Genomic DNA, 26,582 nt, shown 5'->3' with positions numbered 1-26,582 from the left:
CTATTCTAACAGTCTATTCGGGCACGGATGGACTGGGACTGGCCCGTATAATTATATCGACAAAGAAATAAATTACATTCAACTATTAGTCCACAGGCTCGCCAGCCCAATAGGGGAAATGCACAATATGCAAGACTACCAGTCCAGGCCTGTAACCCTTTCACACATAGTGGTCACTACAGTGAACAGCTATTCAAAGGCTGTTTTCTGTATTTGTGTCAGTGTTGATGGTACACTTACACATGAACCACTACATTGGACGCTGATGTGTCACTCTATACCCTGTCACCCACTGGTCATTTAATGTTACTATAAGTGTATGACGTGATACATTGTAATTATTGTTATTTAACCCTGTCATGCATGAATTATGACAACCTCAATCAGGATCTTTTTTCATCTTTTCATGCCTAAATATGAATAAAAATACTTAAGAAAAAAAATCCTGATTCAGGTTTTCATTTGGTTTTATGTAAAAAGTAGAGTGTCATCTGTCAACTGTTTGACATTGTGTTTGTAAATGTTTTGCTTTTACATACAAGCCAGCAATTCAAACAGTTGTGTTTGTTAGGGGATCTTTATCTTTATAGGGTGGTATACTTGCTAATATTTCATTAACAGCCTTTAAAAAGGACACACTGTTTCATTGACCTTTAAACAAAATAACTCAACATTTCTTTTTCAGTTTTTAATTCACCTTGAAATGGCTTCATCGCCTTTCATAGGCACTCTGTCACTGTGTGTTAAAGGTTTATCACTTGTGGGTAACAGGTGAAGTTCTTCCTCCTCATCTTCCTCTCCTGTCTGTAAGATAAAAAAAACAACTTTACAAAAATTCAGAAAGTACTAACGTCATTTAAATCAGTTATTCTTCAAAAGTTTGTATTTGTTTTAGTTTGTTTGCATTTTACTCAATCAGAAAATGGTTTTAACGCAGGTCAAAGCCATTTGTTTTGGCTCATCTGACTTATCTCAGACAGACACAGTGGGAAAAGCTTATTTTAGGACATATTTCATCACCATTTTTGCCAAATAAACACAAACTTCCATGAAGATATCTCAATACTAACAGAACCAAGTTCAGAGCAGCAATTCAAGTTACAGTTGATCTGTTATTACAGTGGAAATGTTCTGCTCTGTTCAGTGGTGTGTTTGTGCTGTCATTTGTTTTGTTTCCTAAAAAGTCAGCTGGAAGCAGAAGAAATCAAACACACCATAAGAGGTATTTAGTTTTGAACACTTATTTATCATTTTTCCTTTAATGTTTTACCTGTAAACAGACTTTTCATGACTATAACTATATCTGTGGCAGCAGTGAGGAAAACTACTCTAGTGTTGACCTTAAGTTTGACATAGAGGACAGCCTTTTCAAGCCCGGTGGGCTTCATGGTCCTGTAGATCTCTTCCGGTGTCAGGGTCTTCAGCATGAGCCTCTGGAGTCTCTTACTGTGGTCAGACTTGAAGATGTTCAGCGGTTTGTCCCCGGCCAGCTGAGGGAACGTGGACTTGATCATGTCCAAGAAGTCACCCTCCTTTAGATCACGGGGACACTTCAGGTCCTCAAACAGAGTTTTTTTAAACCCTGAAAAAGAAGAAACCATCGTGAGATCAAGACTTTGCAAGCAGTGAGGAAGCAATTGTTATTCTGGGTGGCAGCATCTCAGAACTCTCCAAGTCCATCTGCAAATCTGCAAGTCCTTGAACATTTAAGGTTTTTAGTATTGTTAGGTCTGGCTATTTGGTTCAGGTGCTAACACAGGAACTTAAAATGTACCCATGTTTGAGAGCATACCACCTTGAGAGTCCTCCAGGAAACAAATCCTGAAATGTAGATGTCTCTGTGTGTCACTGAGCCAATGTTTGCTGGACTTCTTCCTGTCAGGAGAAATGGTAGTTGTGTTAGAGCGCTACATTCAGGCCAGTGCTGGCAAAGGTGACGCCTTGGTGTAAATGCAAAGTTCTTTGTTAAAACACGAGGCGTCACAATGTAAACTAACTGTAACATCCAAACTGTTGACATGGCATTTGTAACCTTGGCATTTCATAATCTGGGTGCATCAGATTTTCTCTTTTCCGCCTGGAACTCGTCGACATTTGGGCCATCCGCTGCTCATCTTCATCACGACGTAGCAGACTTGGACTTCCAGCACCCTCCATACCTGGAAACATTACACACCCTATTTTACTATTTACTACCATATGTAAGCCTGAACATCTTCTTTAGTGTTGCAGCAAAAACGTATTGTCCTTAGAGTCGTTCATTCACTCATTCCTCCTTTTTCTCAACATTTAAGAAAACAAGCTTCGACAGAAAACAAACCCGGCAGATGTGTGTGCTGCTGATCCTCTTTGTCTCCGGTCATGACCACCACCTCATGGATGTCCAGATCTGTGACAAGAGATTACTTTTGTCAGTCAGATCTGATCAGTTACTTCATGTATGGCCAAACACAATATTGCTATGAACAGCTGAAAGCAACATGTATTTTTAAAGAGCAGCTTTAAAGTTGGGATTTAGTCCTGTTTATCACTCAAATAACTGCAGACTGTGGAAAATCTGACATCCTAAATTCTTAAAACTGATAGAGCAGGCTCCATGTGAACTGTGAAAACTTCACCTTTATGTTTTATATGTAAGCTCATTTCCAACATTGAAAAATAAAAATTGCTGATCAGAGCCAAGTCCAAATTTCAAATCAGTATCTCAAAATTGCGACTAACTCCTGAAAAACTGGAAATTATGAGTCATTAAGTCAAAAATGTTTATAATCAACTCAAGTTTTGGGTTAATTAAAAATGTTGACAAGCCGACTTGAAAATGCAACTTACTTCTGAATAACTAGAAATTTCAGTTATATTCAATTCAATTTTATTTATTCAGTATCAAATTACAACATTTGCCTCAAGGCGCTTTATAATGTATGAAAAAGACCCTACAATAATACATAGAAACCACAATAATCACACGCACTTTGGTGACAGTGGGGAGGGAAAAGCTGCAAGTTATTAAGTCAAAATTTAAGAAACACAAGTGAAAATTTTGAGTTTTAGTAGAATTAATTTTTTATTAGCTTCAGGGGGTGGGCTGCCCATAAAGTTAAAGGAACCCCAAAAGCGTTGATTGTCTCACATTATCCTGTGAAAGCTGACTAAACGCATGCCGACTTGTTAATCCCATTCTAAACAATTGACTATGTGCACGTTAGCATATGCTACTTCCGGTGCGGAAACTCCTGTGGGGAGCTTTGTTTCCGGTGTCCTATTTGCGCCCTGTTTACGGTCCAAAACAAGTTAAGCAAATGAATGAATCAAGCGGCGATTTACATTTCTATAGATGTCTTGGGCATTTACCCAATATATCTGTAAATGATGTTCATTGACTTGTCGATATTTTTTCCCTGCGCCTCAGAGCAAAAGAGAAAAGGGATTCAAATGTTATATTTCTCAGCTGTCCCTCGTTTATCGCGGGTGTTATGTTCTAAAAATAACCAGCGATAGGTGAAATCAAGTAGCCAATTTTATTTTTTGACGGTGCAAAATGTTTCGTGGACATCGTGGACATACAGTACTGCACTTCAGAGTCACACTGCTAGCGATCGATGCAGCGATTCTGTACTGTACAGGAGAGACGTCACGGAGGAGATCGTCTGCAGCGATCAGGACGCAGGACACAATGTGATGTAAAAAAAAGCATGCAAACTTGCACTAAAAAATCCGCAAAACAGCGAGGTGAAAGGTGAACCGCATTATAGTGAGGGACCGCTGTAATTTTGAAGGTAAGTCACAACATACTCTTCGTAAATACTAATGTATAGAAACCGTTACCAACAATCATTCATTTTTTGTGTGGCTTTTTTCACAGTTTGTTAACATGCTGTGTAGGTGTGTACCTGACTAGCTGATATCGACATAACGGGAAACATCTGGTTTGACTATTCTTCACCTGTAGTTTGAATGCTGAACATTTGCCTGTTTAAATCATAAGAACTGTCACTATACAGAGATGTGCTTCTGAATGTGGACGATGTGTCTTCTGCTGCAGTGATGCAGTTCTGCTTGTGTTGAGTGATGTAAACAACTGATCGATCTAAACTCTTTAAACGTCAAAATTGATCATTAGATTTTTTATGACACAACAGTGGTGAGTGTTCCCACCTTCTGCTCTTTGTAACTTAACGCGATCTTTCCGTTTTCGATGTTTGGACATGATTTTGGAGTATATCTTCGCAGTAGTGATTGACCGCAAAGTAAAGCTACCGGAAATGTACAACCCCACATCCGGTCTCAAACCAGGAAGTTAGCATTTTCTCGTGCACAGGGTCAATTGTGCGGACATTTTCTTCTTGCACTGTGAAGTCACTATTGTGGTGTAATCTATATTGATGTACATCATGCGCCACTAGGCGGCAGTACTTACCCTTTAGTTAGGGAATGGTGGCATGTAATCGGTACGAGAGTAAGCTAAAATAAAAGATGGTTGTTGCTCCATGATATCGCTTGAGCGGGGAGTTTTATTCAAGAGCCCAACACAACATGGTGTCAGAAGTGCACTCGCTCTAAGCGGTGAACTGAGAAAATTGAAAAGAAAGTCAGCTTGGCGAACGGCTAGCGACAAACATGACGGAGCAAGCAGCAGCTCTACCGGCGGCAACTGGCCCGGTTATGGCAGCTCCATCAGCGGCTACTTTCACCATCAAGCCACCGGAACCGTTCAACTTCGCAAAGCCCCAAGAATGGGAGAAGTGGATCAGACGTTTCGAGCGTTTTAGAATGGCAAGTAATCTGAACGGTTCAACAGATGCTAACCAAGTGAACACATTAGTTTACTGCATGGGAGACTAGGCTGACGACGTGCTACGGGGACTTGACCTAACAGACGGGCAGCGCCAGCAGTACGATGCGGTCAGAAACGCTTTTGATAGACATTTTGTCCCCAGAAAGAATGTGATTTATGAAAGAGCAAAGTTTAATAAGCGAGTACAACAGCCAGCAGAAACAGTTGACTCCTTCATAACAGCTCCATATGCTCTCGCTGAAAACTGTGAATATGGTGAACTTCACGATGAACTTTTGAGGGATAGGCTCGTTGTGGGTCTTAAAGATTCATCACTGTCGGAGAGAATGCAGCTCAACAAAGATTTGACCCTAACCAAAGCTATCACAATGGCGAGACAATCTGAGGAAATAAAAAGACAGCAAACTGACCTAAGAGGTGAAAGCAGCACTGGCAAAACAGCCGTGGATGCCGTGCATGTCAGAAAATCACAGCCAAATAAATTCAGAAGCAGAGAGCAAAAGCAGTTCAAGCCACAAAAACCACAAATAACAAAACAAGAGAATAAAACATGTTCTAAATGTGGAAAAGCACAGATGCACCCAGCAGCACAGTGCCCAGCTAAAAATGCAGAATGCCACAACTGTGGGAAACGTGGACACTACGGGAGAGTTTGTAGGTCTACAACTGTGCATGAGGTGGCAGACAGTGCAGATGGACTTTTCCTAGGTGAACTGGATTCAGGAGAAGACCCGTGGCTTGCTAACATCTGCGTGAGAGGCAAAAGCATGACATTTAAATTAGACTCGGGGGCAGATGTCACAGCTATCTCAGAGGAGACATTCAAAGACATTAAGCAGCCAGATGAGCATTTGCAAAAAGCTGAAAAGCCACTGTATGGACCAGGAGGGGCAGCACTGACCGTACTTGGGTCCACGAAGGAGGACATTTCCTACAGTGACAGGAGCACTACAGAGACAATCTATGTAGTCAGAAATCTGCGTGTAGCTCTCTTAAGCAGGACAGCTTCTGTGAGACTGAAACTAATTGCCCGAATGGACAATGTTGACCTTGAGACAGTGAAGAAAGCGTACCCGAAACTATGTGATGGGCTCGGGCTTGTTCAAAAACCATACACGATTAAGCTGAAGCCCGACGCTAAACCTTATTCACTAAAAGTGCCAAGGCGTGTTCCGCTGCCACTACTGGGCAAAGTCAAAACAGAGCTGGAGAGGATGGAACAGTTGGGAGTAATCAGTCGTGTGGAAGAGCCCACAGACTGGTGTTGCGGCATGGTCGTAGCCCCCAAAAAGGACAAAGAGAAAGTCCGCATCTGTGTGGACATGACACCGTTAAATGGGTCAGTGTGTCGTGAAAGATATATCCTTCCCTCTGTAGACCAAACGCTAGGCATGCTCACAGGTGCGCAGTATTTCTCCAAGCTCGATGCTAACATGGGCTTTTGGCAAATACCGCTGTCCAAAGAATCTGCTCTCCTCACCACATTTATTACGCCATTTGGTAGGTACCATTTCAATCGTTTGCCATTTGGTATTTCCAGTTCACCAGAGCATTTCCAAAACATGATGGTGACGGAAGTGACAGCCGGCCTCGCGGGAGTCGTGTGCCACATGGACGACATCCTGGTCTGGGGATCCAAGAGAGAGGAGCACGACATGAGACTCCACGCTGTCCTCGACCGTGCAGAGAAGGCGGGCGTCACCCTGAACATGTCAAAATGTGAGTTTGGCAAAAGAGCAGTGAAATTCTTAGGATTCATTGTGTCATCTGAAGGCATGAGTCCTGACCCTGACAAAACTAGCACGGTGCAGAATATGAAAGAGCCAAGCACCGTGAGTGTGCTTAGGAGCTTCTTAGGAATGGTGAATCAGCTGGGGAAATTCATCCCAAACCTCTCCAAAAAAGACAAACCACTGAGAGACTTGCTTTCAACTAAAAACATGTGGTACTGGGGGCATGAGCAACAAAACGCGTTTAACAGTTTAAAACAAGAACTGTCATCTGCACCAGTACTACAGCTTTACAACCCAAACAAACCCCAAAAGATCTCAGCAGATGCCTCTTCATACGGGTTGGGGGCAGTTTTGCTACAGAAAGACAATGACGTGTGGTCACCAGTCGCGTATGCCTCGCGATCATTGACAGCCACAGAGCAGCGCTATGCTCAGCTGGAAAAAGAAGCGCTGGCGCTCACCTGGGCCTGTGAAAGATTCAGTGACTTTATTCTAGGGCTACACTTTGAGCTTGAGACCGACCATAAGCCACTTGTGAGCCTACTTGGAGGACAAGCCCTGGATTTGCTTCCACCGCGGATACAGAGATTCCGCATGCGCCTAATGAGGTATTCTTACACTATAAAGCACATTCCAGGCAAAAGCCTCACCACAGCCGACACGCTGTCACGGTTACCGCTGGCAGGCAGCGCGATGCCCAGAGACAATTATCTTATGGAGGACACCGATATTTACGTTGACGCAGTGCTGGAGGGCCTTCCTACTAGCAGCAAATACCTTACAGATCTCCGTGAGCAGCTACAGTCTGACAGCGTCTGTTCCCTAGTCATGAAGTTCTGTGCAGAGGGCTGGCCGGACAGGAACCAGCTGCAGGGAGTGGTGAAACACTACTGGTCTGAAAGAGCAGTTTTGAGTGTACACAATGGACTACTACTGCGAGGCACGAGGTTGGTCATACCTGCAAACATGCGAAATACAGTTTTGGACAAAATACACGAGGGACACCAAGGGGTAGTTAAGTGTAGAGAACGTGCGCGACAAGCAGTGTGGTGGCCAGGCTTGAGTAATCAGATCAGTGAACTTGTCCTTAAGTGCAGGCTGTGCATACAGGAGAGGGTTAATGTGAGGGAACCTCTTATGCCCACACGTTTACCTGAGAGGCCATGGCAGAATTTAGGAGCTGATTTGGCCAGGTTTCACAATGAACACACCCGAAACTCTGGCTGATTGGGACCCACACCCGCTTTCACACCTTGGCTCAGGCGATTAGAGGATCATCAGGGGGTCCTTTTGTCCCTCTGTGGGGGGATACTCCCACTAGGTTTATATCTGGGACTCTCCACCATTTGACCTTAGAACTGAAGAAGCTTCTCGGATGAGAGGTGAAACGTCTTCAAGTAACTTAAAGAAGTCCAGACGCTTTTCTTTGCAAGCTCCTTTGACTACGATGACCTGGATGACTGAGAACCTTCACAGACACTTAGGAGCTGATTTGTTCACACTAAAAGACAAAAACTATCTGTTGGTAGTAGATTATTTCTCGAGATATGTCGAGATTGCTCAACTCAGCCCAACTCGTTCAGCCAATGTGATTGTGCATTTAAAGTCAATATTTGCACGCCATGGAATACCTGAAGCATTGATTACCGATAATGGCCCATAATTTGCATGTCAAGAAATGAGAGACTTTGCAAAGGACTACTGTTTTGAGCATGTCACCAGTAGTCCCAGGTACCCGCAGAGCAACGGTGAGGCGGAGAGGGGCGTCCAGACCATCAAGAATCTCCTCAAAAAAGCTAGCGATCCATACAAGGCATTGCTGGCATACAGAACAACAGCACTAGCGAATGGCTACAGCCCAGCTCAACTTCTCATGGGGCGCAGGCTTCGTACTACCTTGCCAATGCTTCCTGAAACCTTACAGCCCCGTCTGCCTGATTTTCAGCAGGTTTGTTGTTCAGAGAGAGAGAAACGGCTGAGACAAACCGAATGTTTTAACAAAAGGCATAGAACAAGAGAACTGGATAAATTGTTGCCAGGGCAACCAGTCTGGATCACGGATGCAAAAGCACAGGGCACAGTGACATCAGTCCACCCAACTCCACGATCGTACATCATCAGTGGACCCCAAGGGACAATCAGAAGGAACCGCAGTCATCTTGTGCCGATCCCACAAACAGAGACTCAAACCGAAGCAAAACAGATCCAGTCCACTCCTACAGAGACTGTTTCTGAGCCTAGCGCACCCCATACACCAGGTGTGGTTAGAACCCGGTCTGGTAGGGAAGTGATTAAACCGAAAAGACTTGATCTGTGAAGCTAATTGTTTGGAAAGGGTAAAGTTGTATTTCAAATGCTAAGTTGTGGTTTTGAGAGTAGCATGTTTAAAAGGGAAAATGGTTGGACATCTGTTACACGAGAAAAGAAAGTGTTTATGAAAATACCGAGTTTATGTTTCCTGAAATGCTGGGGTATGTCTGTATTGAAAAAAATATTATGCAGTTATGTTTTGTTTGAAGAGCAAAAGAATGTACCAGCCTAACTTCAGTAAGGGGGATGTGGTGTAATCTATATTGTACATCATGCGCCACTAGGCGGCAGTACTTACCCTTTAGTCAGGGAATGATGGCATGTAATCGGTACGAGAGTAAGCTAAAATAAAAGATGGTTGTTGCTCCATGATATCGCTTGAGCGGGGAGTTTTATTCAAGAACCCAACACAACAACTATATTCACCAGCTAGCGAGGAAATATTAAATGAGTCATTTTTAAATGAAGTTCGGCAAATCCGCCTCTGTCACTGACCTGTCCTCTCAAGCTTAACCCGAGGCTGCAGGAGCTCCAGCAGTCTCCTCTGCCGGTCGATCTCCTGCCTGAAGCCCGCAGCCTCCTCCTCATAGTCTGTTACAGTCCTCTCCACCACCGCTAAGATCTCCCGGGCGGCTGTGCTCAGTTTCTCAGTGATGATTCCTCTCAGTATGTCGCTCTTGGACATGTTAGCGACGCTGTCGGGGGACTCCAAGTTGCCGCTCTTCTCGAGATAAAACATGTGTGTGTTTTCACGGGTCCGTCTCAGGGGCGAACGATACTGACCGGACCGTGTTCCTATCGTGCTGTCGCAAAATGTGTCCGGGGAGAAACGTTATAAAGAAAGCAGACTCAAACACTATATACACACACATTTACTATATAAAAAAACCCCGTAATGTTTGGAGCATGACAGTATCTATCTATCTATCTATCTATCTATCTATATAGATATAGATAGTGTATGTGTATATAGAAGTGTATGTATAGATATACATACACTTTTTTTTCGTTCCACTAAGATCCTCAGTTTGAATCCACTGGCTGACTTGGCATGCTTGCATCACTGTCGTGTTGTACAAACCCTTCTGAGAGGATTTGAACTTTGTGACATACTGAATAAACATAGTACTAAACATAGTACTGCATAGTAAATAAACATAGTACTGCAGATGGCCCTTTATGCAGTCAGTGTGTAAACAATGAACTAAGATAAACAGGAAATGTAAAACAATGCCCAAATCTTACCCCAGAAATGTAACTTTAATTACAGTAATTAAAAAAAGGTGTACAGTAAACAAAATATAGTACTTCAGAGTTTCTGCTAGAAAACAGCAACTTGCATTGGGGAACATAAGTCAACCCGAACAAAGAAAACAGCATAAAGTTGTATTTGTTCCTTGTTTCTTTCACACTTTGAATTTGCACATTTCAAAGTCTTAAGTAAGGCAAAGGGTGATCTGTATAAACAGTCTGCAGAATCTGTGGCACCAGAAACTTTTCTGGTACTTGGTGCATGCAGCAAGTCCGAATGAAGAATGAAAGACAAATGCACTAGTCAAAGTGCACTCTCAAAACAATCTGACGACATCATACCTCTTTAAAACCGACAATGTAGACTATGACCAGTGCATGGGACCCAAAGCTCTGGTCACTGCAAGCTCCAAAGTGTCGGCCGTTGCTCCAAGAGGTTCTTCAGACCCCAGAAATTTGGATTTCTCCATGAAAATAAACATGAATGTCAGTTTGATGTCCCCTGAAGTGATGGAAACATGGTTGTGTGGGTGTAAACAGCTGGGTTCACATTCATTAGTTCCTTTAACAGTTTTAAAACTTGGGGGTTGACTGGCGAAGTCTTTTCCTGTGTGAACTTCCCAGTCTCCTTTGACAGGAATTTGCCTTGTGGAACTTTGGTGCCTCTGTCGGGATTTATCCCAATCAATCGCCTGGAAAAAACAAATGTGTGGTCAGATCCAAAGTGACACAGGAACGGGTTCTTGCAAGCCCTTTAGCACAAAGACCTCACATCACAAATTAATAGCTGGAAAATGTACTCATCTAACCTTTGAATGAATTCCAGTGTGCATGCAGCATCGTCTTGATACTGAAGATTGAAGATGTAGTAAGTAGAAAAGACAGCAGCGAGGCCGGACAGAAAAGTCGGCTGGATGCCCTCGCAAATGATGTGCCCCTCAAGACTGATCATCCAGCGGCGAATGGAGCTTTCCGGTGATTTGGCTTAAAATCCAAATAAAATCCCACCATTAGTACTGAAATGGTAATGAGCTTATTTATTCAATATACTTCTGCAGTGCAAATGTGTTAATAAACACACAGAAGCATCAAGTACATCACTCAGTCCCTGTCAAGAACATTTAACATCTGTATCTGACCAGAATTTCGCAGTTAGGCATGAAAATTTTCCAGTCACACAGCGTGACTTCAGCTTCCGGAGTCGCGCCCATAAAATAATATTTTAATATGCCGATGATTGTGTAGTGTATACGACTGGGCAATATATAAAACATTGTTCATGTTGACTGAACATATATTTACAGGGAACTTTGGGCATACAACTTGCAAAAGCAAGCTAGATAAGCTTTGTTTTTGTGTTGTGTTTGTTTTCTTTGGGGTGCTGAAGAGTAGCTTGTTGCAGAAGCTGTTTTTTAAAACATGATTTTCTTCTAATTTATTGACTTTGACAATTTTTTGATTTGCAAGTTATACAAAGTCTGCTGGTGTTTTTTTCATCATAATAAAATAGAAAATGGAAATGGAGAATCTTCACCACTTGAAGGTGCTAAAACTTCTACTGCCCAGACAGAGTCCTCCAATATCAGAGGAGCTATGGAGAAAATTATGAGCTGGGGTCTTCCAGTGATCATCATATTGAATGTGAGTTGTGCCACATTTATGCTTTACAGCAGACAAACAGGTGAGGGTAACATTTTCTAATTCAAGATCAGGAACAACCTGCAATCTGTGAAGGTGCCAAAAAACGCCAGCATGACTCTGCCTTTTGTTTTAAGCTTCAGTCTCTGGAGACCAGTTGGTGACTTCCTAACTGGATGACGATTACTGCAGTTTGCATGGAAAATGTGCAAAAGAGACAAGGCAAGTGAAAGAAGCCAACAGCCAACAGTGAAACCGGGTGAAAAATATGGGGGGGGGGGAAGGCAACCGGTAATTAAAATTTGACCTCCTCTAGGGAGATGTTGTCGACCGAAGACTCATTAACTCATCTCGGTTCAAGTTGAACTAAATTTCTTGTGACTTTTAGCATTTGGCAACGGGTGAAAGTTCACTGTTGTAACAGGATTCTTGGGTAATAAGAGGGTAATAAAATCTTTGTTATGACATTATAAGTCATGAGTTATGAAATTATAGTGAGGCTATTTTTCTTCTCAAGAAGCACTTAATGCTTAACCCTGTTGGCTTTTGCAATCATAACAACAAAAAATAAATATGTATGTCATACCGAGGAGTATCAGTCGAGGAGTTGCAGGTAGTTGGAGTGTCGTCTGTAATTCAGCTGCTGTGGCATTTTCCTAGGACACAGAGTTATGACTAAATTAATTAACAAAAACATGAAACAAATAAAACTGCTGTCTTCCACAATAACAGAGACAACAGATACAGGTGTCACCTTTGAAGAAATCAAAAACCCCAAAATAACTCACATTTGCAAAAAGAATCAGTCCTCCGAGGGGTTCGGAGAAGTGAGACATCAGAAGTTGCAGGATGCAGAAGGATAGTTCAAGTTTTGGACCCACTGAGAGGATGGATTGGATATCTGGATTAGTGGACTTGCTGAAGACCTCCAGGATGGTTGGTCCACACTCCTCCATTGCAACCTCGAGAGTGCGAAGCACTTTGATATCAGTGAGTAGCTCAAAATGAGTATAAAGTCCATTGTGTGTGAAAAGATAAGGCCATCGGCCCCTTAAATCTCTAATAGCCGGTACTGGGAGTGCATTTATTTGGCGGCGCTGCAGGTAGAAGGTTACTTTCATGAGTTCTTTTACTTCGTCTTTTTCTACCATGCTTGAGCCATCCTGATGGTAAATTTCTTCCAGTCGCTGCCGTTTTCGCTCCACTGTTTCATTTGTCTCCTCCGGCAGCAGGCCAGGCTCAAGTCTGGCGCAGCCATAATTGTTGGTGGATTCTCTTTTCATTCCAGACAAACGGCTGTGGCGAAAGTTGCTGGTCCGTTTCAGGTTATCAATTCGGTTTTTGATTTGAATCACAAGTGAGATGTAATCCTCTTCCAGCAACTGACCGTTGTCACACAGATCAGCAAAGCTCTGAGGGTACTTACGGACAATGTTTCGGCAGATGGTTACACACTGAGCACGTGTTGGGTTTAGCTCGTGTTTCCTCATCTCATCTGCTAAAATCCTAACCATCTGTCTCCTTGCTGCAGGGGATGGTCTCTTGCCCTCAGCAACCGCTGCTTGAATTTCCATTGGCATGAGGTCCCAGGGCACCTGGAACGTCTCTGCCCACTGTTTTCTGAAAAGGGTGGTTTGCCCACAGCTTTCTGAGTTGTCATGTTCTTGATTCGAGAGTGGGAGTACACCGGATGGAGTGGAGCAAGGTGGTGCTGCAGGACTGCTGAGCAGTGAGCTAGAGGAAGGAATCACTGGCAGGTCCAAAGTAACCAGGTCTGTCTCTGAAAAGGAAAGGAAAAAAAACACACAGTGAGCTCAATTGTCTCTTATACAAGGGTGCGCTTAAAATAAGTTAATGAGTTAATAATATATATATATTTTTAAATACTGCTGACCGTCAGTGCGACCCCTGAGCCTCCCAGTATCCTCCTCCTATGGTATAATTTTCTAAACCCTACATCTACTTGTTCTTGAGTTATGGATTCTTAAGGTTTTCAGAAAACTTGACCTCTAACGGTGAGTTCAATTTAACTGGAAATTGAACTAATCCAGGATTTTTAGTAGATGCGCCTATGTCACCCTGTTTCCAAGTTATCATATTCACAAACTTTGGTGTCCAGAATGAAGACAATACCCCACCAGCCTTTTATCAACAACCAAACCAGGAACATGAGAATACAAATACTAGCAAAAATCTCACCAGAAGGTTCTGATTTTCCCCAGGATCTGAGGCTCCATAGACATAATGAATCCCCCTTAACTGTTTTTTTTTAACGGAGTAGCACCTCCATCCAGATAGATACCCCTCTGAATAGCCAAGTTACTCATTATATCTCTAAGGCCTTGGTCAGAAAGACCTAGACATCTATCTAACAGTCAACAGGGTGGTTGTCAGTAGTCTCTGGAAGTCGCTGGCAGTCGCTGTGAAAAGCTCCCTCAGCCACAGAGGGTCACCACACAGGTAGTTGATGTTTGATTTGGCAGATTTTTCATCCTGATCCTATTCCTGGAGCTCCCAAGGGATTTGTGTCTCTTTCTGGGATTGAATCAAGGATCGTTTGCTTGTTAGATAAATGTCTAAACACTACTAAAGACCCATTCATGCAGGTCCGGTTCAGACTGCTGCCCCTGATGTGAACCCAGATAAACATCACATAATGGATGGATCAAGAGCTGCATCATATTAAAAGGTTTTGGTAAAAAACACAGACACTTGGCTGTAGCACTCAGTGGGGAAACCAGCAGAGTGTTAGAATGACAAAATAAGTTAACAGAAGTAAAAAACAGTTTTAAAAACTTTCAGTACAATTTTACCATTTCGCTGTACTGACGGATTTAGAGTTCAGGGAATATATATTTTAAGAAAAAGGCTGTTAGAAATGATCAGATATACTACTATAACATTGTATAGAAAAAATAGTGTATTTACGTCAACATTACCATTTTTAAATGCTTCCAGGAGTGTCTGTAATTGAAGGGGAGGCAGCAAGTCAGCAATATCATCTTCAATGACAAATTTTAGGTCCTGGGTAGACTCCACTCCATCACTTAACAGCTTATGAATCAATGACTGTTGAGTGTCTTCAGAAATTAATGGCAAAGCTCTGAGGATGATATCCTTCAGGTCTTCATCCAAGGGTTTCATTTCATTACTGTGAGAAAAAAGATCCACGACACTCATGAAAATGTTTTCCTCCAAGACAAAATAGACTGAACATTTAAACACACATTTCCATGAAATGATTCTTCAGTAGCTAAGTTGGTAGTCAGTGTTGAATAAAAGTCAATGTAATCTGGAACAATCTTGGTTCACATTCAGCATCTCGTTTAGAAACAGGAGTTTTAATAGTGGGTTAGCAATCCAGCTATTAAGAATAAATGGAATAACTAATGCTTCCTGCATAAAGGTTATCATTAGCAGCTGTGCAGTTTGGTATTTTTTGTTAACTAACCAAACCTGACTCTCTTTCTCAAATCAGATTCGCAAATTAGCTTGAGAACAATTGACCAAGGGTCAATACATACTTTAAGATCAAAACACGCAAAAATTAACTTATAATATAATCAATAATATCAACAGAATGTTAAAAATAGAAATATTAAACATGTCTACATTTTACATCCACTGCTGATTAGCATGCTAGCTGGCATGCTAATCAGCAGTGTTTAGACCATCATGTCTTAAAATACACCTTTGTATCTTAAACAGCTACCTATCATCCATATAGCCATAGTCTAGTATAAGAGGAAAAGAAGTGATGACGCCACATCTTGCCAGTGATGCCATACCTGATAAATGGAGCGGTAATCATAATGTTTCATTACACTCTGGGCAAAGATCAGGTTGCGTTCAATAGCAATGAAAAGAAACAATAGCAGCAAAACTCTGCTAACATAACATCTGCCATCCAGCACTGGAGCTGCTCAAAGTCTTCAATCAATCATTTAATCAATCTTTTTAAGGAAGCCTGTATTTCAAGGTTTGTTATGATATGAGTGAACAATAACTTCCAGATAGTTCATTTTTAATTCTGTACATCACTTTAAGTTGCAGATCACCACTGCTGAGGAGTCACGCTTATGTTGACTATCAAAATCATCGACAAGTAATTTAAAAGTCGACACGTCATTGGAAGTTTTTTAAGATTCTGAAAGACGCAGAAGTAAGTAGTAGGTAAGTAGTTTAACGCGACGAAGGCTGTCCAAATTCGAAGACTCCTCGAAATATGGCCAAAAAATCCACCCTCTTTTTCCCTAGATTTGATTGATGGGTCGGGTGTATCCTTCGTGGTCCAACCTATCCCAGAATTCATAGCGCGGCCCAGTTTCCAACAACGGCAGCAGCTACTTAGTTTTAATGTTACTCTTTCTGGGTCGCAAAACTACATTCTCGCCTAAAAATATCTTAAAGGTTTATTTTGCAACCCAGAAAATCTGGGAATCCCCACCATTTGACCTTAGAACTGAAGAAGCTTCTCGGATGAGAGGTGAAACATCTTCAAGCAACTTAAAGAAGTCCAGACGCTTTTCTTTGCAAGCCTCTTTGACTACGATGACCTGGATGACTGAGAACCTTCACAGACAACCCAGAAAGAGTGTAAGAGTAACAAACTTTTAAGATATTTTCAGGCGAGAATGTAGCTGTGTAAGCTTCAAATATCTGCTCAATTTATCAAGACATCACATATTTGCAAAAGTGCTCCGACGTTTTCGGAGACGCCTGTTACGCACCAGCTCGATAGCTGACCAGGAGGTCAAGGCTCACTAGAGCCGGCGAGAACAGTCAACCCCCGGCACATCATTTTCGACTCCCCCGCGGTCTTTCGCTACTCAGCTTAAACATATATAAGTCACTTAGATAACTTACAAATGTCATTGTTTGGATTTTTTCAGTGTTTTATTTGTTCCTGAGTAAATCAGTTTGGTTGAGATTAAAGTTATAGTCTTCACACAGCTGAATAAACGTCAAACAGAAAACTGATTAAACAGAAGTGTGAGATGGTCGAGAATTTACTCCAATGCCCTGTTATATTTTAGGGAGCGAGAAGCAGACGGCTGAGTTTATTAAACTCCACTGAGACAATCTGCAAATTTCATTAAAAGTTTAATAAACTATCATCTTGTCTTTATTTTAAGTTAGCACATACCTTAAACACTTCAAGCTATAAGCTAATGATAGTTATATAAGAGCAGACACATGCTGATGCAATAAGCTGTACGTTATACATCCAATAGATGCACGATCTGATTAGTCGACTAATTGCAAAAATAATCCTTGGCTAGTCGACTATCAAAATAATAGTTTTGGCAGCCCTAGTCTACCCCTACAACAGGAAATATCAAACAGCTCAAAATATTAAAGCCAGAAGACAGCACACCAGGTAGGAGTGCAACCAGGAGAAAGCTTATTGTGTTTTTTGACCTTTACTGTTTCTGAACACCTTTGAGACCAGAGGTAAGCCGGTTTTCTACAGCAATGTCTCAAGGGAGAACATTGCAGAATATGTTTTTTGGCCACACCAATGCAGCCCTCTTCATTCTTTCTCCAAGATGTAACTTCTTTCATCTTCATCTTCAAAACGGTTTCTAACCCATAAGATTGAAGATGGGTCAAAGTACCATCTTTCGGGCAGGGCAGGGTGGGGAAGTGGTAGTAGAGCAGATCAGCTACTGATTGGAAGGTTGGTGGTTCGAGCCTTTGCTTCCCCAGTCTGTATGCCAAATATCCTTGGGCAAGATACTAACCCCAAGTTGCCCTCCGATGCGTCAACTGGAGTGTGAATGTTGGTTAGATTGCACTTGAGGTTAGAAGTCCTTGTGTGAGTGGGTGAATGAGGCATGTTGTAAACAGCGCTTTGAGTACTCCAGGAGAGAAGAAAAGCGCTATATAGGAATCAGTCCATTTACCACTGTCCATTCCCAAAATGCAACATAATAAATGCTATGAAACTGCGTTTTCATTCTCCACTTTTACCGTTTTTTATTAATCACTTACCTCCTGTGCAGTCTGGTTTGTTCAGAAAAGGATGAAGAGTCTTCAGCACCATCAAGCTTATTCACATCATCCTGAACATCCTCTGATGCCTGGAAAGTTTTATAGTTTTTATTTAGTATGGGTTTTGTAATTAATGGTTTCTGACAATGCCATGTGGAGGGATTAAGAAGGACAAAAGAAAAATCTACAAAGGCAGAAATGCTGAATCTGACACAGTACCTTCAGTCGAACAAAGAGGGTAGCACTCCCAGTTGACTGGACAGCCTCTTTGATCTCCTCAGTTGTCAGTGACTCCACATTTAGAGGCTCTAGTATCTTGTCGTCATTAGATATCAGGAGCTCCAGAGGTTCAGCAGCAGCCAGCTGAGGGAAGGTTGACCTCAGCTGAGCTAGGAAGTCAGCCTCCTGAAGACCTCGAGGAACCTGCAGCTGATGAGGCAGGTAATTCTGAAAAACTGAGATAAAACAGGAAAGAGTGCTAAGTTGCCACCTAACAGGGAGCATCACACCAAAACCTGACAATTTCATTCAAAGAACAAGAGCTCAGACGTCTTAGACAGTCTGTTATCAGCTGCACAGCAACTACAATATTTATCAGATATTTGCATTGAAATGGTCCAAAAGGCTCCAAGAGCACAAACACAATCCAGAGGTCCAGTTGAGGTTCAGGAAGCAGCTACAGCCACCTGTCAGTCAAAGAGACCATGTCCCCAACATTAAGCCTTACCACTGACACCCTTGCTTGAAGTCCTCTATCACGGTACCACTACCAAAAAATGACCACCATCAGCATTCTGAATGACTGCTGTGTAGTGGCTCGTGCTCCAGTAATCATGAAGTGCTTTGACAAACTGGTCCAAACTCAGGTCATCACAAGCTTCCCAAAGCATGATACACACACAGCAGCATACCTACAGAGCTCTACAGAGGACTTCATAGTCACAACTGTGTCCTGACCACCCTAGGAGCTATGCTCGGCTACTCTTTATTATTTCATCTCAGCATGTGATCACAGTGATGATAACTGAATATTGTACTGGACAGATAAATTAAAAGGCTTTGAACTTACGATTGGGCGAGATCGTATCCATCTGAGGGTCCTCCACAATGTGGACCTTGAGATGCACGTGAGTGTCTGATTGACTGATCTGAGGTTTCTCAGACTCAACTCTGGGGAAAAAAAACAAAATTGGATTGAACTGTTGACATAAATAACAAACTCTAACAGCAGCAGCTTACTCTTTTCTTTGACTCACTCAGTGGTCAGTGTGGTTGGATCCAGGCTGGGTGGAGGAAGTTCAGCAGCAGTAGCATCTTCTCTCTGTAGAGACGTTTTCTCTGGACCCTAAATTTCCACCAAAAAGTAAAAGAATAGTTTTTTTTCTGATTTTTCATTCAGAACAACATGCTCCACATTTATTAACAATGTTTTCACCCTGATGTTAAATTGGTTCTTGCAGTACCTTCAGTCGGATGTAAATACCAGGATTCCCGGTCCCGTTCTTGCAGATCTCTTCTGCAGTCATACTCTCCACTCTTGGAGGAATTAGATTGTGGTTGCGACCAATTAAGATGGTAAAAGGTTCACCAGCAGCCAGCTGAGGGAAAGTGGACCTCAGCAGAGCCAGGAAGTCAGCCTCCTGAAGACCACGAGGAACATTCAGCTCATGAGACGGGTGATTCTGACACACTGAGAGAAAACAGAGAAGCTCACAAAGTCAGAATCAGAGTGTCTTTATTGTCATTGTCACAGGTAGAACAGAATTAGAATTGATCTCTGATCAATGCATCATCCATACAAATGTAAAATTTAAATAAAATTTGTAAAATAAAATCCATCCCCACACACATGCCTCAGTCAGTGCATAGATCACTTCAGGAGTAGCGTGATGGACATTTTTTAGTAGCAGCATTAAGACATATTTTTGTGATTTGGTAAAAGCTGTGTTTGGGTCTGTTTGTCCTTACGCTGATTGCTTTGTACCGTCAGCCCGAGGGCAACAGTTCAAACGGGGAGTGGCCAGGGTGTGAGGTATCTTTTATAATGTTATGAGGTTTTTTAAGACAGCGGGTAGTGTGACTACAGTCAGAGCAGTTTCAGTCATCGACAAGTTAGAAGACATGTTTTCCTGAATCAACTAATAAACAGGTAACTCAGCAAACCTGCACAGAGAGCTGGATGACTAGTACGTTGGACTCTTGAGACATGCAAAGCCTCTAAATCAAGTTAAGGATCTAATAAGAGGCAGAAAACGTTAACGGCATCAAATCCTTCCAAATATCTTTGAAGGTTAAAAGCTTTAAACTTACTTATATATGTGATCTTATCAATCTTAGGGTCCTCAAGGATGCGGATCTTAAGTCTTAAATCTTCTTGACACAGTGACTGTTGTATGTAGAGGGTAGATCCCCGAGAAAGTCTGATGATTTCCTCTGGTGTCACAGAGTCTCCTTTCAGAGGTTTAAGTTTGTTGTGCTTGGCCCTTAAAAAAAGGTCAAAAGGTTCATCTCCAGCCAGCTGAGGGAAGGTAGACCTGAGTAGTTTCAGGAAGTCAGCTTCCTGCAAACCACGATGAACCTTCAGCTTGTGAAGCGGGCACGTCTGAAACACTAGAACACAGAGGAACGCTGAGAGATCAGTTCAATTTTTCCAGTATTAGGAGAAAGAAATCATCACTTTCCTGTTGTACTTTCACTAAATGGTCATCTGATACTACTTTCCAATTGAATCTGGAATCTGCTTTCACAGTTTGGAGGTACCAGTGGTGACATGGGCTCCTAATGTTCCAATCATCACAGTGAAATCTTCCACATCTGCTCCAGAGTTTCATGTGTACTGAGGTGTTTTCATTGTGTTTTATTTCTTCTTTTTCTAAAGGATTTTTTTTTTTTGAAAAATTCCACCACAACTTGTCATTTTCATCAAATGAAAATATTCTTGGTAATATAGTAGATATTTCTTTATTAATATGTTACAATTCTTAGACCAGGGAGGAGTGCAGAAAAATGAAGATGTCCATGTAGAGTGCAGGGAGGCAGCAAATGGTATACGTGTCCTGACCAATGTTCCCTCTAATTTTTCATGTGTCTGAGCGAACACACAAACTCCCTGAGCGATCCCTTGGACCACTGTGAGCGACATCAGACGTGTGCACTGTGGTCATGCCAGCATCAAATCCATCCAAGTTACATGGTTTATTAAAATAATCAAATTACAGCATTTACATTTACATACAAGCTCTGACTTGTATTATGGGTATGAGTCTGGTCTGGGAGATAGTCCTGTAACTCTCTGTCTGCAAAATACAGATGATGTTGGGCAATTAATTATATAGTTACTTCTTCAAAAAAGTTACTGAGTTTTGCCAACAACAAAGTTTTTTGCAGCTGATTACCTAAAGATGCAACTAAGGCATTTTTTTAAATAAACATTTCAAACTATTTACAGAACAGCCGGCTGTTATGCATCAAATTTGATGCCCCCCCATTCCTAAACCACTAAATGCCATATTGCCATATCATGTTTTGATTGGTCGACATGGTACATTTTTCGACGAATAGGAGGAGATAAGGAGGAGATAAGCACTTCAGAACTTACTTAGTAGGTAACAAGGTGATATACGGCTTACATGTGATGCATTTTTATAGCAGAAACATCTAAATTTCACATCATGTTTGCTTTAGACTTACCTTGGTTTGACAAAACATTAATCTTTCGCTTTTCCAGGATGCGGATTCTGAGATTTATATGGGTGTCTGTCTCAGTGGATGGAAGATCTTCATCAGCATCTTCTTTCTGTTTTACAGAAGGTCAGAATTTTTTTCTTAAATCAAGTTGTCAATGTGTTGTAATCTTTGGTAGCACTGCTGAGATCAGTTAAATCTTCTCAGCACAGTACCTGCAGTCGTATGTAGAGGGTAGATCCCCGAGAAACTCTGATGATTTCCTCTGGTGTCACAGAGTCTACTTGCAGAGGTTTCAGTTTCTTGAGGTTGCAATATAAGAAAAGGTCAAAAGGTTCATCTCCAGCCAGCTGAGGGAAGGTAGACCTGAGTAGTTTCAGGAAGTCAGCTTCCTTCAAACCACGACGAACCTTCAGCTTGTGAAGCCGGTACATCCGAAACACTAGAACACAGAGGAACACTGAATCAATCACAGTGAAATCTTCCACATCTGCTCCACAGTTTCATGTGTACTGAGGTGTTTTCATTCTGTTCTTAACATTTAAATTTCACATCACGTTTAATAATAATAATAATAATAATAATACATTTTATTTAAAAATAGCGCCTTTCAAAGCACCCAAGGACACTGTACAACAGATAAAAACACAGAACTGGAAATATACACAATAATAAGAATAACAGATAAAAGTTAAGAGCATACAGAGGTTTAAACATAAGCAATTTTAAACAGATGAGTTTTGAGGGTGGACTTAAAAAGAGTGAATGAACTAATATTTCTGAGGTCGGGGGTAAGGAATTCCAAAGTCGAGGGGCAGAGCAGCTAAAAGCCCTGCCCCCCATTGTAATCAGACGAGCGGAAGGAACAGAGAGAGAAAGAGAAGATGAAGATCTGAGGCACCGGGATGGGAAGTTCATCTGTACTAAATCGGAGAGGTATGGTGGAGAGAGAGAATGAATAGCCTTAAATGTATAGAGGATTATTTTAAAATGGATGCCAAATTTAACCGGGAGCCAGTGAAGCTGCTTCAGGATTGGGGAGATGTGGTGGGTAGAGGAAGTCCTAGTAATAATACGGGCAGCAGAGTTCTGGACACGTTGGAGCTTGTTAATAGATTTTTGTGTAAGGCCAAATAATAGTGAGTTACAGTAGTCAATTCAAGAGATAACAAGATTATGGACGAGAATGGCAGTGGCATGAGGAGTGAGGAAAGGGCGGAGGTGATTGATATTACGGAGTTGGAAATATGCTGCACGTGTGACATTATTGATATGTGAATTAAAGGATAATGTGCTATCAAGAATGACACCCAAGCTTTTCACAGAGGGAGAGATAGGGACCAGCGAATTATTGATGGTGAGAGAGAAATTGTTAATTCTGGATAGCAATCGTTTAGTGCCGACCAGGAGAAGTTCTGATTTATTGCTGTTGAGTTTAAGAAAGTTGGAGGAGAAACCGGAATTGAGTTCAGCTAAGCAGAGGGTAAGGGAGGGTGGCGGAAGAGTAGAATCGGGTTTGGTAGAGAGGTAAAGCTGGGTGTCATCAGCATAGCAGTGGAACTGAATATTATATTTACGAAAAATATGTCCGAGTGGAAGAAGGTAAATGATGAAAAGAAGGGGCCCGAGGACAGATCCCTGGGGCACCCCAGTAGATAGAGGAGAAGGCTGAGAAGTGAAGGATTTTAATTGAATGAACTGAGTGCGGTCAGACAGGTATGATTTAAACCAGGCTAATGGAGTATGAGAGAGACCAATAGAAGCTAATCTGCTAAGAAGAATGGGATGAGAGATGGTGTCAAATGCTGCACTCAGATCAAGGAGAATAAGGATGGAGAGGAGACCAGAATCAGCTGCCATAAGAAGGTCGTTTGTTATTTTTTATAAGAGCAGTTTCGGTGCTATGCAGAGGACGGAAGCCAGACTGGAACTGTTCGTAAAGGTTATTATCAGTTAGGTGTAGATGGACTTGTGAAGCAACTATTTGCTTTAGACTTACCAGTATTTGAAAGCACTTCAATGTTTGGGTTTTCCAAGATGCGGATTTTGAGATCTATGCAATTTTGTGATTTGCTGATTCGACGTTTGCCATGTTTTTTTCTCCTCTTAGACTGAACTGTTTGAGTCAAGAACCTAAGGAAGACATGGAAAAACGGGAGCTGGGATACAAAAAGATAACACATATACTTTTATCCACATAGTAGACATTTATGCACTTGTCTTTTAACCTTGATGTTGTTACATAATCCAGCTCTGTCGTGTATCCTTCCTCCTGCTCTAAATATTCATACTCTTCATCCTCTATCGGTGCCTGAAATCCCAGGCTCCTACTGTCCTCCACCCCTAGGAACAAATAAATTCTCATGTTAGTCACAATTATGTGTTGCCCAGCTCAACAAGAACTTGACCATTTACATAACCGAAAGGGAGCATGCTGCTACTATCTACTGTTTGTGCTTTAAGAGGACATGAGCTAATGTATCTTTTCCATTACAACCTTCTCGGCTCGACCCAACTCAGTTAAATTGTTTTTCATTCCAATCAAGTACTGCCTATGTGCGCAAGGTCATTACAGCAATGCTACTAAAAGTCCCATTTTGCATACAACAAAAGCACAACATCACACTGAAGAAACTTGAGGCGATGGTAGACCTGCTGTGTGGTCTATAGCTTTTTGTCAGATTTGGAGACAGGCTTTGAGGATTTGATTTTTGTGAATGACATGCTCTCATGAGTCATCGAGTGACAAAACTGACTAGCCAATCGGTGGAATGCAATCTGTTGACGTTACATTTTCAGATTGACTGAATTGCTGAATTGCTTTGGCTGAGTAGGTACTAAAAAAAGTACCTGGCACGAGAAAGGACCCAATGGAAAACCATATAAACTGAGTCGAGCCAGGCAAGCAGAGTACATACTAGTGGTGTAACACGCATGTGTTACACCATATATATATATATATATATATATATACATACATAGATATGTATATATACATATATATATACATACATAGATATGGTGTAACACGTGTGAAATGTGGGAAAGTTCAAGGGGTCGAATACTTTTGCAAGCCACTGTATATGTCGGATGACAATATAAAAACGTCTATCGCTTCATTTTACACTATCGTTTGTTTCGTGGTGTCGCAAAATAAACTGTTCACAGCAATATTTTTTCATTGTTTTGATGGCCACTGAAGTGGCTATATTTAATTTCTTAAAATTCTCTCTTTCTCTTATATTTAATATTACCACACTACAGACAGGCAAGCGAGTGATTTTATGCGTTGCCGTTAGCAACAATGACAGTAAAACCACTGCGTGGCTCCACCGTATGCCGTATGTTTATTTTCCACATCAACCTTTCACAATAAAGCTCAAGATCCTGTTGAGACTTTTCAAAATAAACCGAATCACTTGAAAGAGTATGCAGATTATTTACGGATGAGAAGCAACAAAGAGCCGTTAGGTGCTAAAAAATAAACCTTAGACTCAAACGTTAGAACAGGCTTTTCCCCGTACCATGCTGTGTAATAAATACGCACAAAGAAAACGGCGGCTGTTACAACTTATGTCTAAAAACGTATTGTTTCATGCATCGGTTAAAACATTCGACTCCAGGTACACGATGCCTAGCTGGAAACACTCATCGCAAGTCGAGCTGCTTGAGATTCACACAATTTACAGAAAATGTTAAATTTTTGTAATTTATATCGTTAGCTGGATGATAGATGTCTTATATCAGGATATGAGATTTTGGTCATATCGCAAGCTCTAATATAATATAACGCGGCAAATCTCCATTAACGAGTTACCGCGGATCGCCCAATTTGGATACGAGTATTGTTGCACCCCGCTCACCCATGCGGGCAGTCAATCCTTCAAGCTCTGGTCCTCTACCAGAGGCCTAGTTGCTTGAGGGTCCTACGCAGTATCTTAGCTGTTCCTGGGTCTGCGCTCTTCTGGACAGAGATCTCCGATGTTGTTCCCGGGATCTGCTGGAGCCACTCGCCTAGTTTAGAAGTCACCGCACCTAGTGCTCCGATTACCACCGTTACCTTCACCCTCCACATCATCTCGAGCTCCTCTCTGAGCCCTTGGTATTTCTCGAGCTTCTCGTGTTCCTTCTTCCTGATGTTGCTGTCATCCAGAACTGCTAGATCTATCACTACAGCCGCCTTCTTCTTTTTGTCTACCACCACAATGTCTGGTTGGCTAGCCACCACCATTTTGCCCATCTGAATCTGGAAGTCCCACAGGATCTTAGCTTGGTCATTCTCCACCACCCTTGGGGGCATCTCTCATTTTGACCTCTGGACTTCCAGGTCATACTTGGCACAGATGTTTCTGTACACTATGCTGGCCACTTGTTTATGGCATTCCATATATGCCTTGCCTGCAAGCCTCTTGCACCGTGCTGTTATGTGTTGGATTGTCTGAGGGGCATCTTTACACAGCCTGCACCTGGGGTCTTGCCTGGTGTAACAGACCCCAGCCACTATGAATCTTCAATCATTCTTCTATCAAGATTGGAACATGTTGTTGTTCTGAAAGGTACGGTTTTAACTTTGTTTAAATCCTACCTCTGAGAGAGGTCGTTCTTTTTTGCTATGGGGCAACACTCCTCGGCTTCTGCCCCTATTTATTGTGGTGTGCCTCAAGGGTCCGTGCTCGGTCCTGCTCTTTTCTCTTTGTACATGTTGCCGTTGGGATTAATAATTAGAAAATACAACATCTCCTTTCACTGTTATGCTGATCATATCCAGATTTATTCATCTTTGAAATCCGACGTGTCTGCTTCTTTGCAACCTCTGTTCAACTGTTTGCATGACGTTAAAATTTGGTTATCACATAATTTTCCTACATTGAACGAGAATAAGACCAAAATCATAGTCTTTGGTAGAGATACTCCGCTAGACCAGTTAGCTGATGCCCTAGGCCAGGGGTCAGCAACCTTTAACACCCAAAGAGCCATTTGGACCTGGTTTCCACGCAAAAGAAAACACTGGGAGCCGCAAATACTTGTTGACATCTAAAATGAAGATAACACTGTATATATTGTTTTTTTACTTTTATGCTTTGTGTGGACAACTAAAGTGTGTTGCTACAGAGAAAATTGCATTTTATTTATGTAGTTAACACATTTTGAACTCTTAAAGAAATATAACAAAAGGA

At 41.8% G+C, this 26,582-nt stretch overlaps 2 protein-coding genes across 3 annotated transcripts in view; both read right to left on the bottom strand.

Moving 5' to 3' along the window:
• Positions 1 to 9,672, bottom strand: part of LOC146390005 (uncharacterized) — an 11,445-nt gene extending 1,773 nt beyond the window's left edge. Inside the window, exons 1-6 of the mRNA XM_084923111.1 lie at positions 9,334 to 9,672; positions 2,321 to 2,389; positions 2,033 to 2,159; positions 1,796 to 1,875; positions 1,341 to 1,582; positions 698 to 804 (exon numbers count right to left, since the gene is read on the bottom strand). Of these exons, the coding sequence (XP_084779237.1) occupies positions 698 to 804; positions 1,341 to 1,582; positions 1,796 to 1,875; positions 2,033 to 2,159; positions 2,321 to 2,389; positions 9,334 to 9,577 (869 nt within the window). The 5' untranslated portion in view covers positions 9,578 to 9,672. The remainder of the gene's footprint in view (positions 1 to 697; positions 805 to 1,340; positions 1,583 to 1,795; positions 1,876 to 2,032; positions 2,160 to 2,320; positions 2,390 to 9,333) is intronic.
• A 407-nt stretch (positions 9,673 to 10,079) lies between these two features.
• Positions 10,080 to 26,582, bottom strand: part of LOC146390004 (uncharacterized) — a 30,791-nt gene continuing 14,288 nt past the window's right edge. For both annotated transcript variants that reach the window (XM_084923094.1, XM_084923095.1), the window contains exons 11-25: positions 23,634 to 23,748; positions 23,405 to 23,538; positions 21,621 to 21,847; positions 21,412 to 21,517; positions 20,032 to 20,331; positions 19,185 to 19,411; positions 18,978 to 19,066; positions 18,791 to 18,891; positions 17,941 to 18,176; positions 17,722 to 17,810; positions 14,667 to 14,878; positions 12,516 to 13,507; positions 12,314 to 12,383; positions 10,899 to 11,073; positions 10,080 to 10,781 (exon numbers count right to left, since the gene is read on the bottom strand). In XM_084923094.1, the coding sequence (XP_084779220.1) occupies positions 10,577 to 10,781; positions 10,899 to 11,073; positions 12,314 to 12,383; positions 12,516 to 13,507; positions 14,667 to 14,878; positions 17,722 to 17,810; positions 17,941 to 18,176; positions 18,791 to 18,891; positions 18,978 to 19,066; positions 19,185 to 19,411; positions 20,032 to 20,331; positions 21,412 to 21,517; positions 21,621 to 21,847; positions 23,405 to 23,538; positions 23,634 to 23,748 (3,278 nt within the window). In that variant the 3' untranslated portion in view covers positions 10,080 to 10,576. The remainder of the gene's footprint in view (positions 10,782 to 10,898; positions 11,074 to 12,313; positions 12,384 to 12,515; positions 13,508 to 14,666; positions 14,879 to 17,721; positions 17,811 to 17,940; positions 18,177 to 18,790; positions 18,892 to 18,977; positions 19,067 to 19,184; positions 19,412 to 20,031; positions 20,332 to 21,411; positions 21,518 to 21,620; positions 21,848 to 23,404; positions 23,539 to 23,633; positions 23,749 to 26,582) is intronic.

The sequence above is a fragment of the Perissodus microlepis genome, chromosome 3, assembly GCF_051167445.1.
Source record: "Perissodus microlepis isolate ML-2025 ecotype Zambia chromosome 3, ASM5116744v1, whole genome shotgun sequence".
NCBI lineage: Eukaryota > Metazoa > Chordata > Actinopteri > Cichliformes > Cichlidae > Perissodus > Perissodus microlepis.
Note: the sequence above shows the minus strand (reverse complement) of the source record. Positions and strands in the feature narration are given on the sequence as shown.